Source organism: Rhamphochromis longiceps, linkage group LG10 (assembly GCF_057381845.1).
Source record: "Rhamphochromis longiceps isolate RC_006_pf linkage group LG10, R_longiceps_female_GT1.1, whole genome shotgun sequence".
Classification (NCBI taxonomy): Eukaryota; Metazoa; Chordata; class Actinopteri; order Cichliformes; family Cichlidae; genus Rhamphochromis; species Rhamphochromis longiceps.
The window spans coordinates 19396646-19413311 of record NC_140566.1 but is presented as its reverse complement, the minus strand read 5'-3'; the positions used below and the strand labels follow the sequence as shown (position 1 = coordinate 19413311).

General features: G+C 38.5%; 1 protein-coding gene across 2 annotated transcripts in view; it reads left to right on the top strand.

The window, feature by feature from the left end:
- The window catches only part of ccna1 (cyclin A1), a 25799-nt gene extending 9133 nt beyond the window's left edge, over nt 1-16666 (top strand). Inside the window, exons 1-9 of one of the 2 annotated variants that reach the window (XM_085420764.1) lie at nt 7135-7584; nt 11634-11780; nt 14321-14540; nt 14630-14724; nt 14871-15097; nt 15224-15428; nt 15538-15651; nt 15751-15884; nt 16020-16666. In XM_085420764.1, the coding sequence (XP_085276890.1) occupies nt 7582-7584; nt 11634-11780; nt 14321-14540; nt 14630-14724; nt 14871-15097; nt 15224-15428; nt 15538-15651; nt 15751-15884; nt 16020-16071 (1197 nt within the window). In that variant the 5' untranslated portion in view covers nt 7135-7581 and the 3' untranslated portion in view covers nt 16072-16666. Of the gene's footprint in view, nt 1-7134; nt 7585-11633; nt 11781-14320; nt 14541-14629; nt 14725-14870; nt 15098-15223; nt 15429-15537; nt 15652-15750; nt 15885-16019 lie in introns of those variants that run through there. The other variant, XM_085420766.1, reaches the window with a different exon arrangement.

Here is a 16666-nt window from a genome sequence, read left to right as displayed (position 1 = left end):
GCCAGTGGTGTCAACCACTCTGGATTTATTGGGACAGGCTTTGAAATATGTGTCTGCAGCTTGACAGCAGAGATTTAAAGCAGACTGGTGGCTGTTACAATTTCCGTCTCTGTCCCTGCTCTAGGCCACTCTCGCTCTCTTAATAGGTCCCTGCATTCCATTAGAACTTTGTAGATTTGCCCTGCCAGCCACGATCACACGACTGCACACCTACCAACATCCCAACTATCTTTCTGCTACTAACAACAGACCAGCTTCTTTTACGCCTGGCTGCCTGTCATTTTTTAAACCTGCTTGTTCCTCACAGTAGCCTCTGCCTATCTGCTTGCCCGGAAGCCTCAGCCGTTTTTCATCGCCTGCTCTCCATCTGTGGCCTCCAACCTGTGCTGCACATGGTTTTTGAGACTAAGGCACAGCTGTGATTTGACTAGATTGATATGCTAATTTCAGCATGCTAAAACCTTTTAAGAAAATGATGCCAGTGTGTTAATTTTAACTAGATAAAATTCTTATTGTGTGCACCATGCCTGTTTAGCATGTTAGCATGCTATTGATCATTTACTTCATTAAAATTGAGCTTGATCGTGTCATTAAATGAAGGGTCCAGTAACCTCAGGTGCTGCTGGAACTGAAATATTTCACTAAAAAGGGAAAGGCTCAAAGCCTCTAGAGGAAAAGCTACTGAATTCATTCTTTACATGTCTCTATCAAAGATTTCAACCCATTAATTATAATTATTTAATGTGTTTATAATTATTTAAAATTCTTACCACACTTTGAAATGCCCCGCCCCCTACTTTACCTGACTTTTCAAAAATGATTTATTTTATCTGGATGAACTGACGTTTAAATTGCTTTGTTTGGCACTAGATATGTCTTCTTTTGGTGTAAAGCACTCCAAATAAAATCCAGTCTCATCTGACTTAGCATAAATTATGCTTGTTAGCACCTTAATGGTATTCATGAGGTGTTAATTGTGTGGCAGATGTCACCTGTCTCTGCTCTGTGAAGGGAAAAAGGCACCTCCTCCTCCTCCACAGATGCCTCTATCTCCTGCCATCTGCCCGCTGACATGCGCACCAGAGAGGAATAGCAGCAAAGAAGAACGCAGGGCAGAGATGAGATGACTTTATTTAACATCCAAATCCAGCATCGGCAAACATCACCGCTGGTATTCAGGTGTACGTACTCTGACAGCTATGCTAGAAAAAGGGCTTTGATTTATTGGATCTGCACAAATATATATATGACTATATTTTGATTGGCAACCCAATAAGAAGCTGGTTTTGCATTTCATTTAACTACTCTAATAATTATTTGGCCTGATCTCACACCATAGAAGACTATTTCTAAACCTATCAAAGGGAATCACTGCAGACAACTTTTTTTCTAAATAGGGAATATGCTAGGCAAAGCTAATTAAGGCAATGGGAGTACATGCACCCTCACTCTGTGCAAACTCAAATGTTCTTGTGTGCGTTTTTTAAGGCAATGGGAGTACATGCACCCTCACTCTGTGCAAACTCAAATGTTCTTGTGTGCGTTTTTGTTTCATGTGTGTGTGTGTGTGTGTGTAAGAGCAAGAAAGAGGACTGAAGGATAGAGATAAGCGCTTCGGCCTCAGCTGGCTTTTGTCACTAATCCCAGAAGGCGAAGAAGTAGCTGCCGATTCCATGTCATTCCCTGATTTCCCAGCCTGTTCTCAGTCCATGCCATCCTAGAGCTGCCCTTGTAAGGACACCAGTCTCTGCACTGCATGTTAATGAGAAGAAACATGCAGCAGTCAGGGTACAGCTGCAAAGGAAATCTCTGTTTGCTAAAACCCGTGTGAACACAACTATGAACTCTGAGATAAACGGCAGGAAAGTGTCACAATATTAGTTACGGATTATGTTCCAAGATGCGTACATTTTAGATGTGCCGCAAGATATGATTTACATCCCTCTGGTAATTTGAACCAATTTGCCGAGCATCCCGCTGAGAGGGAGGCTCATAAAAAACAAAATTTCCCTCTGTGATGAGCACAGGAAAACTGCTTCATATCCTCTCCTGACTGCAGGAGAAAGTATTGCTGCGTCTTTAATCACGGGGAGGCAGCGTGCCTTTGTCTCCAAGATGTACGAAATTATTAGTGACATTTGAAAGATTCTGAAACCAATAAATATGCAGCACACTGCCGCTTTTCGTCTCATGGCGGTGGCGTGCCAATCAGAGTGATCTTCAGAGATCTGAGAGCGTGGAGCAGAACGAACATACTGAGGCGTATCAGTGACACACCCACATGTCCACGCACACACACACAGAGGACAGAAGCCTGATAGGCGAGCACTTGTCCAGAATAACAATGAGAGATAGCAATGTGATACTGGGGCTGTCTCAAACCACCCCCTAGCAGTGCGGGCAGCTCGACCACAAGAGCACAAGCGTAAGCTCAAAAGTCCGACAGCCGACCGAGGCACCATCCTACTCCAAACTTCACCATTAATAGCACTTTGCAATTTTTTGGCGCTCTCCTTCTGCAGGGTACACTCTAAATTCATGAAAGAGGAGAAGAAAGAAAAACATCCTCAAAGTCAGATTCATTTGAATATATGAATAATTTACTGCACCAAAAGATTTGAGGCCCTTAAATTGCAAAAAAAAAAAAAAAAAAATAGAAGCCCTTAGTCTCTTACTCAGACATTCATAATTCATATGTCCCACAGCTCTGACTGGGAGATATTTGATGTACGAGCAGTCCGCAGAAGGTACTGGGGATACAAGGACAAAACGCGGCACTTTGTCTTTCAGCGTGATTACTGAATCGTTTTGTCTTTGCTGTGAATATCAAGTGGTTGACTTTGTTTTCTGTTCTGCTCTCTCCTCCTTTATGTTTTCCTCTCATTTTTTTAATTAATGAAAAGGAAAAAAGAAGAAGAAAAAAGCAGTAAACAAAGTTTTTGTCAAAGGTTTGTTATTGTGGCACGCCGTGATATAAAGTGTAGCCCTGGGGTTATAAACTGAACAGCCTGTGTGTGTGTGTGTGTGTGTTATACGGCATCCTGATTTAAGCAACATAATTATCCTGCCATTATAAGAAACAGACAATAGCACACCCCTGCTCTCTGTGCTAATTTTCCTTTCATGCCTCTGGTTTACTGCAGTGATGGACCTCTTAATGAATCAGACTGGCACCAAGCTTCCGCATCATATCCCTGATTAAAAAGTCCTTAAATCTACATGACAGCTTATAAGTAAACAATAAATAGAGTGGGTGGACGGTGGGAAACAATATGACCTTTAGTTAAGAGACAAGGGAGGAAGATTGTAGTCATCATATTTAATGTAGGTTGTTGGCATCTCCTGCGAGCACTTAGACTCCGTCCTGCAGTTTTCTTCAGTTTGGCACAGATGATTTGTCCTCTTTGGAGTTCTCTGATTTGAAAATGTGCTTATTAAAGCACTGATTGCCTTCTTTAAGAGCCAGTCACTGCTGCTGATCAGTTTTCAACCCCACACGAGGCCTGTGTTGGCAGCAACTAACAAAGCAATGCTAGAGTTAAAGACCTCTTCTGTGTGGTGTTTGCGTGTGCAGATAGGCTGCAGAGACAACGCCATACAATGGGCTTGTGGGAATAGGGATTGGGATAAGCTTAATCAGGCTGAGCTGCCAGTGTAGGTTAGCTACATAATATTTCCTCTTCTTTGAGCAGCTGTAGCATGAAAATGACAAAAGGTAAAAGGCAACTGTAAGAAGATATATCTGACTACATTCCAGTTTGCCATCCTCTAAATGTGCCATCACTGGGATGATTCACTGGACTCTGATGATACATTCATGACCAATTAAATCTTTTTTCTTCTTGCAAAAACCAGTGAATTTGAAAATATCTGTCCAGCAAGAATAATCCTCAGCAGATTGGGGATGCCTTTTCATCTCCTTATCCTTCAAGTTAGTGGCAACTTTCATCATCCTTGCTTCTATTTTTGAACTTTTCTGTGCTCAGGATGGGAGACAGTCTCAGCTCTGGTCCCTCTCAGCACTGTAACACCTCTGGACCAAAGGCCTCCTAGAGATATGAAACTCGTCCTCAGCTTGGTGTCTCCTGGACTGTCCTGCTCAAACCCCCAGCACATCTGATGCATCCAAGCCTTTCACTGGCAATGCATCCCACTAATGAAATGGTACCAGCCCTATGCTATCTGTCACGGGCAATCTGCATCTGCTTAGGGAATGAACGGAAATGAGAATGAGAGATTAGGAAAACAGAGGAAGACGGACAGACTTTGTGTCCCATGAGCTGGTGCCTGTGCAGATATTGATTTTATTTTAACAGAAGAAAATAACCACATCAGGAAACCTTATCCCCCATGCCTACTGTATAAAATAGGCAAGGATATATTATCAGGTCTTTGGTAGAACAAAGTTCCAAAAGCATTTTTCCTGTTAGAAAGAAAATTACTGCTCTCCCTCGACGTAACATCCTCCTGTTTGTGTTTGTTTCTCCCACACACTGATTCAACAGATGACGGATGATTCAAATTTTAACGTATCAATTTACATTACATTACTTTGGAGGAAAAGAATACACAGCTGAGTTTAAAAATGACCAATAACAGTGGAAGAAAGATGCTCCTTCCTCTGCTGTGGCATGAAAACACTGTTTAAATCCAAATCATCAAACATGAATTTTAAATACATGAATATATTGTTATATGTGTGAGGAAAACATGTCTAAAAAGGGTCGTTTTGAGACACTGTGGACTCTGTTTAAAGGTGGAAGGTTTGGTAATGTGCCCGTAAAAAGGCACAGTCGGCTACAAGCGAAGGACCCTTACATCAAATACTAGTGTCAGAACATATTAAGAGCAATGATTGACTCGAGGCTAAAGAAGCATCCTTGTGACCGAAAGGCTAAAAGTGGGAATTTCTAAACTCAGCAGCAGCATGACTGCTTCCTAAATACCTCTATACCTGTAGTTCCTGCTGTGACTAAATAACACTAATAAAAACAACAACTCAAGATTATTCCACAAGGTCTGTTGCCAAAGAAAGACATAGACTTTGAGACACTTTGGAATTTTAATTAGCTGAACATTTCCTCAATTTGCATCACCTCCTTTCCCGAGTGGGCAAAAGTTCAGGGCTTTTTTGCTAAATTAAATTTAACAGGGTCACAGTGTCATATGCTTAGAATTTTATTCAAATCTTATTATTATTATTTCCTTGCACCATGACTGAAGAGAAAGCCTGCCACCTGATGGACTACACAAAATGTGCACTCATTTTTCTCAGGCAAAACACACACAGGCTTCAATAAAGATCATTCATTCTCTGTGAATCCACTGACTACACATTTTTGTGTTTATACTTATGTACATGGAAACTCCCTGTTCAGGGGCACATTACATAAAGGTATTTTTTAGCTTCTAGCAATTTATAGTTTCTTGGAATACATTTTAATGTTTGGATATGAATGTTTCCGCTTTGTTTTCTGCTTGTTTGTTTTTGTTTTTTTGGTGTAGTTATCTAATAATGGATCAGTTGTGACTCCGACAATGTGTCATCTTAAAAATGTAAAAGATATTATTTGCATTGCTGCTTGTCTTTGATCAGTGGCTGTTGATCAATGGTCATGACAATTTGCATATTAATGATCAAAGAACTGACCTCACAGCCCATTGTTCACCAGAGGTGCTAGTTTCAGTCATTGTGCAGAGGTACTGTTTATAGGTTTGGGGAAGCCTTCAGGAAACCTGAGTAAGGAAACATTTCTCCCACTGAAAACGCTACATCAAGATGAACAAAATCAACTTTCTGTGACTTCCTTACCTGCATGATTGAGCCTGCATCAAGACGTGGTGCTGAAGGTTCTACAAAAGTCTTTTAACATGATAACTTGTCTTCTACTTATGGATCTTTATTGACTACAGCTTAAAAGATGGCTCAGTGCCAGAAAATCAACCCATTTAAATGAACTCAGTCAATTCTGCCATGAAAGTTCAAATTTCACATTTCAAATTTTATTTGTCACATTCACAATCATACACAGTACGACATGCAGTGAAATGCTTGTTGCTCTGCAATGCCCGACCATAAAACTACAGGAAACATTTACAGGAAAACGGATATAAGAGTTGCATAATAGATAAAACAAAACAAAACATTGAAGTAAGCTTGTAAAGAATAATATGTAAAGAATAAATTAAGAATTTAACCTAAGAAGTAAAGTTTGAACTAAGAATGAAAGTTACATTTTAAAATAAAATGTGCAATAAACAAATTGAAGAAATTATAAAAAACTGTGCAAATAAACAGTGTGCAAAGTAACAGTTTACAGTGGAGTAAACAGGTTACTGAGGTATAGTAATGAGGTACATCATGTTATTATTATTAGAGTGCATGTGCATTGATGTGATGTATGAGAGAATCCAGTCCTACAGTCCTACATCTCCTTATGATGGCTTCTAAAAGCATCTGATTGAGAAATTGAAAGAAATCATCAAAATCCCACAAATTGCTATGACATCCATGTCCATGATGACTGAAAGTAAACTTCTGACCACACATGGTTGTGTAATCAGGCCTGTACAGCTTCAGGTGTTTCACCAAATGCTGCTTGATGGAGTCAGCAGATTTAAACAGTGACCCAGATAAATGTCATCTTTACTTTCTGCTGTCACATTGTTCCTCCATCCATTACCAGGTTTCCCATGTTTTAGCACGTGAGTGAGAGAAGACACAACGTTAATATTATTTATAATATAATATAATATTTATATTTATAGTTGTGAAAATAAAAGTAGGTAAATAGATTTTGTACTCAAAACTTTACAAAAGTTAGGGTTAATCAGTGTGTATATTTTTGTAACACCCACAACTTTATAGATGACGAATATGGTAAGAAAGTGAATTTAAAAATAATATTTAACATTATTCATAAAGCAGAAGAGGGAAAAAGGCCAAGTGAGATTCTCTGTCAAGCAGTTTTTTCAGCATGTTATAAAATGATAAAGTCCTCTACGATTCACAGAAATAATCTTTTCTTTTTCTTCTTTTCCCTTTTTTGGCAAAGACTATTTATATGTGGAGTATGGCGAAGAGTATTAATAACTTATACATGCAGGCAGCCTTCCTGTTCAATAATTCTCCTACAGCCCCTGCAGCACCTGTAGATTTAATAAAACACACTGACCGAACACAACTCATTTTTCTCGCCTCAGGGCATCAGTTAAGATTGATCTATAATATGTAGAGTCGAAGTTGTGAAGAGTTCAAATAAAACTAATCAATCACGGGAAAATATTGAGCGGATAAATCCAGTAACCCATGTGACGTTGACCGTCGGCGGTTGCGTTCTGCCACGTGATTGGACAGAGACTCAGGAGGAAATAGCTGATTTTCGAGGCAAACATCGCCGAAAGAAAGTAAAAAAAAACCCTGCTACACCCAGAAACCTGCTTCAAGTCACGCGAAGAGATCCAGAGGGCGCTGTTGGTACAGATTATTAACAACCAAGTCAGGGGCAGCTGTCGATTGTCCGACTTGGTCGGTGGTGGTGACGCTGAAACGCTAAACTGCTAACTGCACTGATCCTGATAATGGTGAGTTTACAGTTAGGAACAAATACACTAAAAAGTACATGTAACCATGAGCTGGCAGTGGTCTGTGATACATCGGGGTGATGCACTGTGTTTTCACAGTGCAACATCCTGTTTTCCTTGATTTTTTTCTGACTGATTCCTTCTGCTAATTTTTAGTAACCATGGCAATGTGAGACCATAATTGCACCGGGAATATTCATAGTGCCGTGCAGGTCCTGAGTCACCCCTGATTCCTGGATATTTTTCCTCCAATGATCCAGACTGTCTTGTATTTTTTAAGTGGTCTTGAGCAGTAGCTCTCCAGGCTTTCTAAAGAGCTTTCACAGTGTTTTTTTTTCCACCCATTTTCTGTCCGGTCCGAGTAATATTTTTGTTTTCTTCGGGTTTCTTTTATTTATTTGTTTGTTTGATAAGGCACTTAACACTGACACGAATGATTAAAGCTTAAAAATAATATATCAATGTTGCATCTACAACAACTTAGCAAATAAACAATTTTTAATATCATACTTAAAAAGGCCGACACAAAAACATCATAATTTATTCTAACTGCTTTTTTTGGCGAAGAATTTTCAGTCGAAAATTTTGAAATGTATCCTGTATTTGCATGTATGTTTGCACATTTCAATAAATCTGTCCTCCAAAAAACCTTCTTTTTTTAAATTTTTCTAAAATATAAAGAAAGGAAGGGTGGCTCAAGACTTTTCACACCACTGTAAATGATTCTTTATTTCATTTTTAGAAAATATGAAAACAATGCATACTAATCTTTCCTTACTGAAAGATTAAAAACATGCCTTTTTAAAAAATAGAATTACTGAAAAGACACTGTGTTCACACGCTTAGTGAATGGGAACTTTTATACTTTTTAACATCCTAATAGTGGATTATGCTTCTGAAGTCACAGAAAGTTGATTCTGTTCATCTGGGCATCGCATTTTCAGTGGGAGAAACGTTTCACCACTCATCCCAATGACTTCTTCAGTCTTAGCTGACTCCAGGTTTTCCCACCCTTCTAAACAGCGCATGCACTGACTAACGATGGGCTGTGAGTTCAGTTTTATGACTGTATACAGTTGTCATGACCACTAATCAATGACCATGAGTTAATGTAATTAGCGAACTGTGTCCTGATATATTTATATGGCTCAGTGGTATTTCAGAACAGGATAATAGACCCCTTCTTTCACTTCCTCCATATGCAAAGTAGACATTCTAGGTGAAACTGGGGAACTTATGGCACGCCCATGTTTATGCCATATTTGTCTACATAGTGTGTTGATGTTTGTGACACACAACTTCTGATTATTAGATCAAAAGTAGATCAAATTTCCTTTACTGCCTGATCTCATACTTTAAATTCAGATACATTTTGAAGAGTTTACTTATCTCAAAGTCTTTATTGGATCTGCTTTTCCTCTGATTTTTAGTACATTAATGGTAAAAACAAAACAAAACTGTCTCACCTGTTTGTTTAGCAGGTGACTCTATGATTTGTGAAGCTTGGAGACCCTTAACAGAGGATTTCATTTATAGATTTAGACTCGTAATTTTTCTGCAATCCGCGACTGAATCTCGGTTCCTGTGATCCGCCATCTTACTCACGCACTAGCTTTAGGCAGTCCTTGCCAAAGTGAGTAAAAATGACATCAAGATGTCATTTGTAAGAGTTACAAACCCATTCTCTCTCACTGTAGTATTGAAAAAGGACATGCTCAGGAATACACGGTGTAACACTTTTGCAAACAGTTTTTTTGTTGCTATGACCTCAGTTGGTGTAGATTTAAGATGACCTATGACTTTTCTCTCTTTTACCATTTTTTTTTTGTGTATTTTTAATTGCAGAGATGAAAGATTCACTTTTCAACTTTTAGTTGTTTAACTCATTTAATACCAGCAGTTTTTAGTAATAGTAAACTGATCAATCCATGCATTTTTTTTTTTTCACGTAGCTTCACCGGTCCCTGCCTCTTGTATTTGATAGCTACAGTTGTGGTTAGAAGTTTACATTTACTTATCAATGACATGAATGCCCTGCTAATTTTGGGTTTTGCCATCTTCAACCAAACAGTTTCAGTAAAAGCAGTTTTAATTATAGTATACGCAGCACAACACTGAGCATCATCCCTGCCATACATGCTCCACCTCCTGTTTTTAGAAAAACAGGAGGTGGAGAGTGATTGGAGTCAAAATGAGCCGGAAATCTGTGACAAACTAGAATCAGTAGAGCTTTAAAAAGGGAACAGTACAAATTTTATATAGAAATTCCACCCATGATGCCAGCAGGGACACAAACAGTAACTATATTCTACATTGGAGAAACTAAAAGGACATTCAGCTGTGGTCAGAAGTTTGAATTGACTTTTCTCTAATCCACACAGGGTCACAATTATACATACGGGCTCAAATACATGCATTCACTTAAATCTTTTTATAAGTGGTCAAAAAGTTGTACAAAGTCTTGAAAAGGCCAAGGAGTGTTAACTCATTATTAGTGATTATGGTCGACTACAACTGTTATTTTCATTTGCCAGGACAAAAAAGATTTGTTTGACAGCACTCATTGGATTGACCAATGCACAGAACAATAGGGACGTCTAAGAAACTCAGTGAAGATCTAAGACGGAGAATTGTAGAGTTACAGAAGTTGGGAACGTCGCTAAACAATTTCTAGAAACCTGCAGATTCCAAGATCATCAATTCAAACTAGACTATATAAGTACAAGTTATTCAGATGTGCCTGAAGTCTGGAAGAAGACACAAACTTTCACCTTCGTGCTCATCTGAAATTTGCAAGTGCATACATGGATGACCCAAATTCCTGTTGGAGAAATGTTTTATGGCCAGAGGGGTTTAGGAACAACCCTTACATTGGGAGGGGGTCTGATAAATTTGTTAAGCAATATAGGAATAAAAGCTTTAATCGTTACACTCCAGAGGCACGTCATCTCATCAGAAAAAGACTTGGCTATGTTGATCATGACTCAAAGAGGGAAGGACACTCTTGGCAGGGTTTACATTCTGGGCCAGAGAAGACAGACGGTTTGAGAAAGCAGTAAAGGAAACCAAAGCCCCCATCTGTGAACGACCATCGTTCAAAACGGGTGTTGGCTAACGACTCGAGCTTATCCACATAATCATAGACAAAGATTAAGCTATTTGGCCTCAATGACAAGTAAATGTAGTAAGGAATAATGATATGTAATTCATCAACTTCACATCAAAACAACAGTTAGATGGCTGAAGCTTGGACACAGTCGGGTGTGAACTGTGATCCCAAACACAAAACTGGTTTTGTAATGGATAAAGCAGGCTAAAATTAAGCTTCTGGAATGGCCTTCCCAAAGCCCTGACCTCAACACGACTGATAATCTGTGACACATGTCCACCCTAGTTTAAATATGAACCCTGCCAATTCTGTCAAGAAGAGATCTACCCAGAATTATGCCAGAAACTCGTTGATGGCTACCAAAAGCATGTGGTTGAGCCACAACATGCTAAGAGACATTTAACCAAAGAGAAACTTATACCATAGGGTTAGTGGGGTGTGTATGTATATTTTAAAGCCTGTGTGTGTACTTTTGAGCCTGTGAGAATTATAGAAAGCTATTAAAGATGCTGTACAAATATTGCACCCTGTTAAAAGAGCAGTTGAAAGTGATAATTAAAAGCCCAAAGTGACCATGACTTTGATGCACATGATGAATGCGTATAAACTTCTGACTAAAACTGTAGTTGATCTCCCTTATATGATATTTTCTATGTGATAGTTTTATTATAAAAAACAAACAACTTCATCCACTTTAGCGCTGCGAAACCTGTAATGTGTTTTCCAACATTTCTCTAACTTAAAATCAGTCACTTGCAATCCTGTTTGGCTGCTATACTGCTTTAAAGCATTTTTACTCTGAAAGTAAAGTCTTCATACTTGCTTGCTGTGTTTGCCAATGTATACAGGAAATTGACAGAGACCTGATAATCATTATAATCTTTCTGGATAAAAAAAAGCATATTTTTTACTTGTTCTTTTCCAATGTCTTTGTTTAAAGATGAACTTTAGCAAAAGTCAACGCAGTCGAGCCAGCAAAGAAAATATGGCACCCTCAGCCAGAGTAGATACACTGCAGAGGTCCAAACAGCGGACGGTGCTCGGAGTCTTGTCAGAAAATGAACTGCGAGGTCGATCCCTCAGCCAGGTAGGTGACAGAGAAAAAACACTCCCCACCGCTGTTAACGTGACAATCATGTTAGCTTGTCTATGTTGGTTCTCAGTCATCTAGGACAAAGTAAATGTTTCAGCTTTCATTTAAGAGGCTTCTTCATTTGATATTCAACCTCTAATGGAGATTGTGCCATTGGATGTCATCCCGAAGGTCACTGAGCTACTATTGTCACATGAGCCAGGTACAGCAAATTTATTACACCATAAAAACAAGAAAAATTAAATATTTTAGAAATACCTCAAAACCTTTTTAAAACTAGCAATTACTGTATTTACCAACATACTGGTCTTGTCTGAGAAGCCAGAAATTAATCAAGCATAAGATTTAACATCTAAAATGGATTTTTCTGTTCAGGAATGCAAGTAAATAATTTTAGTTTGGCTTCGTAATCACATCATTTTCCTGCTTTTTTGTAAAACAGTAAAATTGAAAATGAACTGTTCACCAAAATAACAGTAATAATTATATTTTATACTTAAAATTGTCATTCTGATTAAAGAGCTTATGCGTAATGGTAGATTAATATTACAGAAACCAAGGTTGTTAAATCTAAACTGAAAATTAAAACTAGACACAAAAAACTAAAAAGCAGACCTTTGAAAAAAAGTTAAATTACTTTGTGAACTTGGAAAACTAAATAAAATAAATAATAATAAATAGTGTTTTTTTTTTTTTTATCAGAAATTGCCTCATGAGGCTTTGATAGTTGTGTTTATTGAGACTGTGGATGACTGTGTCAACTGCTTTCAAAAGGTAATGGGTCGTTATTGTAATGTATTTACTGATGTCCTTAAATCTTGTCTCTGGTATGTGCCCACCATAATAAAGTGAATTACTAACAACTAACAACTAAAACTAAGACTGAAACATTTGACTTGAAGCAAAAGGTTAAAATGAAATAAAAATAAAAATTAAGACTAGAAATGAATTAGAAAAGTGTTTTTGGTTATTATCAATACTGCTGATTTAGGGTGGATGAGTAATAAACCTTACACTAGGAGTTGGTCGGATAAATTTGTTAAGCACTGCATGAATAAAAGCTTTGATCAGTGCCAGTGCAACACAAGACTCCACTAGATTGATCAAAGGAGAAAGGAAACTCTCGCTAATGTTCACAATGTCTGGACTGAGAAAACAGACGGTTTGAGAAAGGTGTAAAGGAGGCCTTAGTCTTTGGCGCCAAAGAAAAACGATTACAGGTCACCAGAGAACTTCAATCTATACATCTAAAAACCACAAACCAGGCGAGAAATTTGGGTGTAGTGATGGATGCAGACCTAAACTTAGAAAAACACATTAAGACAATAACAAAGTCAGCTTACTATCACCTCAAGAATATATCAAGGATAAAAGATCTGATGTCTCAACAGGACCTGGAAAAACTAGTCCATGCATTCATCTTTAGTAGGCTTGATTACTGTAACAGCATCTTTACAGGTCTACCTAAAAAATCAGTCAGACAACTACAGCTCATTCAGAACTCTGCTGCTCGAGTCCTCACTAAGACCAAAAAAGTGGACCACATCAGTCCAGCTCTGAGGTCCTTACACTGGCTGCCTGTCCGTCAGAGGATAGACTTTAAAGTTCTGATGCTGGCCTATAAAGCTCTGAATGGTTTAGGACCAAAATACATCAATGACCTCCTAACCCAGTATGAACCTTCCAGATCCCTCAGGTCATCTGGATCCGGTCTTTTATCAGTTCCCAGAGTCAGAACCAGACACGGAGAAGCTGCATTCAGCTTTTATGCTCCTTATATCTGGAACAAACTCCCAGAAAGCCTCAGATCAGCTGAAACACTCAGTTTATTTAAATCCAGGTTGAAGACTCACCTGTTCTCAGCTGCATTTGAATAAAGCACCAAATCCACACTTTAAGCTTAAATTTCAAAACTTACATTTAACTACTGATTTTATCTACTGTTCTGATTTTATCTGTTTTGATTTTATATACTGTTTTGTTTGTTTGTTTGTTTGTTTGTTTGTTAATTAGTTAGTTAGTTTATTTGCTTGTTTTAATCAATTTTAAATCATGCTTTTTATTTGTTCTTGTTTCTAATGTCTCTGTAAAGCACTTTGAATCACCTTGTTGTTGAATTGTGCTATACAAATAAACTTGCCTTGCCTTGCCTTGCCTTTGTCCACTGTGAACGACCATCGTTGAAAACGGGTGGTGGTTGACGACTTGGGAAGCTTTCTCAGGAGTTTCAGCTGCCAATCAAGTTGCCTCAGATAATTTTAACAAATCAAACGATGATGAATGGGACAATGGTAGATAGAGGCTTCACCCTTTGTCCCCATTCTCAGTAATGATCAACGCCCCTTTTTCATACCTTCACTCAGCGACTCTCAGGACCAAGTCCCACTGGGGGTTTATATATCTGGAAGTTCTCTCCTCTGTTATTTCAAAACTGAACAAGACTCGTGGAGGAGAAGGGAAACATCACGCAAGAAATCCAGCTCTCTTCTTTTTAAGGAACCAAGGCCATCATGTTGGGTTATTATCATTTTCAGGGTGGCCAGTTTTCCAGACACAGCTCAACCTCAGAAAGCTCTCAACTCAACTGTCTGGGCTGCCCTTCCAGCTCCAGCTTTGATGTGTACGTGGAAGAGGCTTGCGAAGTTGTCCTTGCGGCTTCTGGCGAAGAAGTTGTCGGACACCGTAATTACCAAGATGAGGAAACCAATGCCCTGCACAATGAAGATATGGTAATCATGCTGGAGCTGAGTTCAAGTGAGTATGACAGATTAAAAAAGAATCTACCAAGAAAACTTGTTGTTTTTTCCTCTTTCCTTAATGCTCATTACTTTTTACTTTTATAGGTCCATGCCAGGATGCTTCTACGCCTTCTGAATCTGAGGAGGTTTTTTGTGTGGAGTATGCCAGAGATATTCACCAGCACTTGAGGAATAATGAGGTTTGAATTTTTTTGTTTGTATGTTTGGTTATTTTTATTTATTTATTTGCCCAGTGACCTCCATAATTTCTTTCAACCTTATTGCAATGTAATTGTGACTTGTTGTTCTTTAGTTCACTATATAATGTTTTGGCTTCTGATTGCAGATTGCATTCAGGCCAAGGCCAAAGTATTTAGAAAGACACCCAGAGATCACGGATGATATGCGCGTCGTTCTGGTGGACTGGATGGCTGAGGTGGCGCAGGAATTCCAACTTCAAGCTGAAACTCTTCATCTTGCTATCAATTACTTGGACCGATTTCTCTCCCTCATCGGAAATGTGAAACGAGGCAAGCTGCAGCTGGTTGGCACGGCTGCCTTGGTGATTGCTGCGTAAGTCACTGTTTGTTTCTAATGATCAATGCTTTTTTTCCCCTTTTCTTTTTTGCTAATAGTCTGTGCTAATAGTCAACCTTACATATAACATGCCATCTGATCTGCTACTTTTTTTTTTTTTAGAAAATATGAGGAGAAGTCACCTCCTAAACTCGACCAATTTGTGACCATCACAGACAACACCTACACTAAGAAACAGCTGCTTCGGATGGAGCAAGCATTTCTAAGTGTGCTGGGCTTCAACTTGGCGGCACCCACCATAAACTCGTTCCTTCACCTTTTCATGGCCATCCAGTCTGTCTGTGCCAACACCAAAAACCTGGCCCTGGTGAGTAAATTGAACCATTTAACAATAGTCAGGCCAAATGCCTTTAAGGAATATGGATATGATTTTCTATTTTTATTTATTGTATTTTTTTTTTATTTCTGCTTTCTAGTATGTGGCGGAGTTAAGCCTGCTGGAAATGGATCCATTTCTACAGTACAGCCCATCTATGGTTGCTGCTGCAGCCTACTGCCTAGCTTCCTACACCATAAATACGTCTTTATGGGTAAGTTTAATATTTTATTTGGTTAATCTAATTTTATTGAAATTTCTTAAGAAATTAGGAAAAAAAATGTGACTTTTAACCTGTGTTTTTCTGCTTTAGCCCGATTCTTTAGTGGCTTTTAGCGGATACACGATGGCTGACATTTCTCCCTGCCTGACTCACCTGTACAAGCTATACGCCAGCGCAGAGAGTCGCCCACTACAGGGCATCAGAGAAAAGTACAAAAATTCAAAGTAAGGAATGGTTTATGTATTTTAAAATTCAAACCACTTTAAAAACAACTATGATAAGATGAAAGCCTGTCATGTGCAGTTTTGCATGTCTTATTTTCTGTCTTTCCTTATGATGTTTTCTGTCTCCGTTTACAGGTACTGTGGCGTTTCATGGATCACTCCCCCTGCTTTTTTGTTTTTCCCGTGACTCACTGCTACACCCATCTGACACAATGAAATGAAGAACAAAACAAACAAAAAAAAACCAAGCAAGCAAAGTGGCATTTGCTGCCAAGACTATTCATATAAGCCGATCTGGACTTTTTTTTTTTTTAAATTTATGCAGATGAAAATAACCTGTCCAGATGATCCAGATATCTGCAATAATAAGCCATGTCTGATATTTTTCGAGTTGTTTTGCATGAAAATGTCTGTTTTCTGGTAAGATGCCGTAGAAGTGGTTACCTCAGAAGGTTTCCTGCATCACACACTATTGTCTTTTCATGCAGAATATTTGCTTTTTACATTTGTATATATTTGCAGTGTGTGCTTTTTAAACTTTTATTAACTTTTTTTTTCTACAGCACTTGTACATGTGCAATACATACTTGCAAACACAAACCGCAAGATTTATGTTAACACAGAAAATGATTTGCATTAAAACAAACCGCCTTTTAAGCCTGAACTAAGGCACCATTCTGCGCAGTTAATGTAAAAGTGAACTAAAAGCCACTTTTTATATGTACATGGTGGCAATGGAAAAAGTTTTGGAAGGTAGTATTTAGTGGTAGTTTACTAGAATT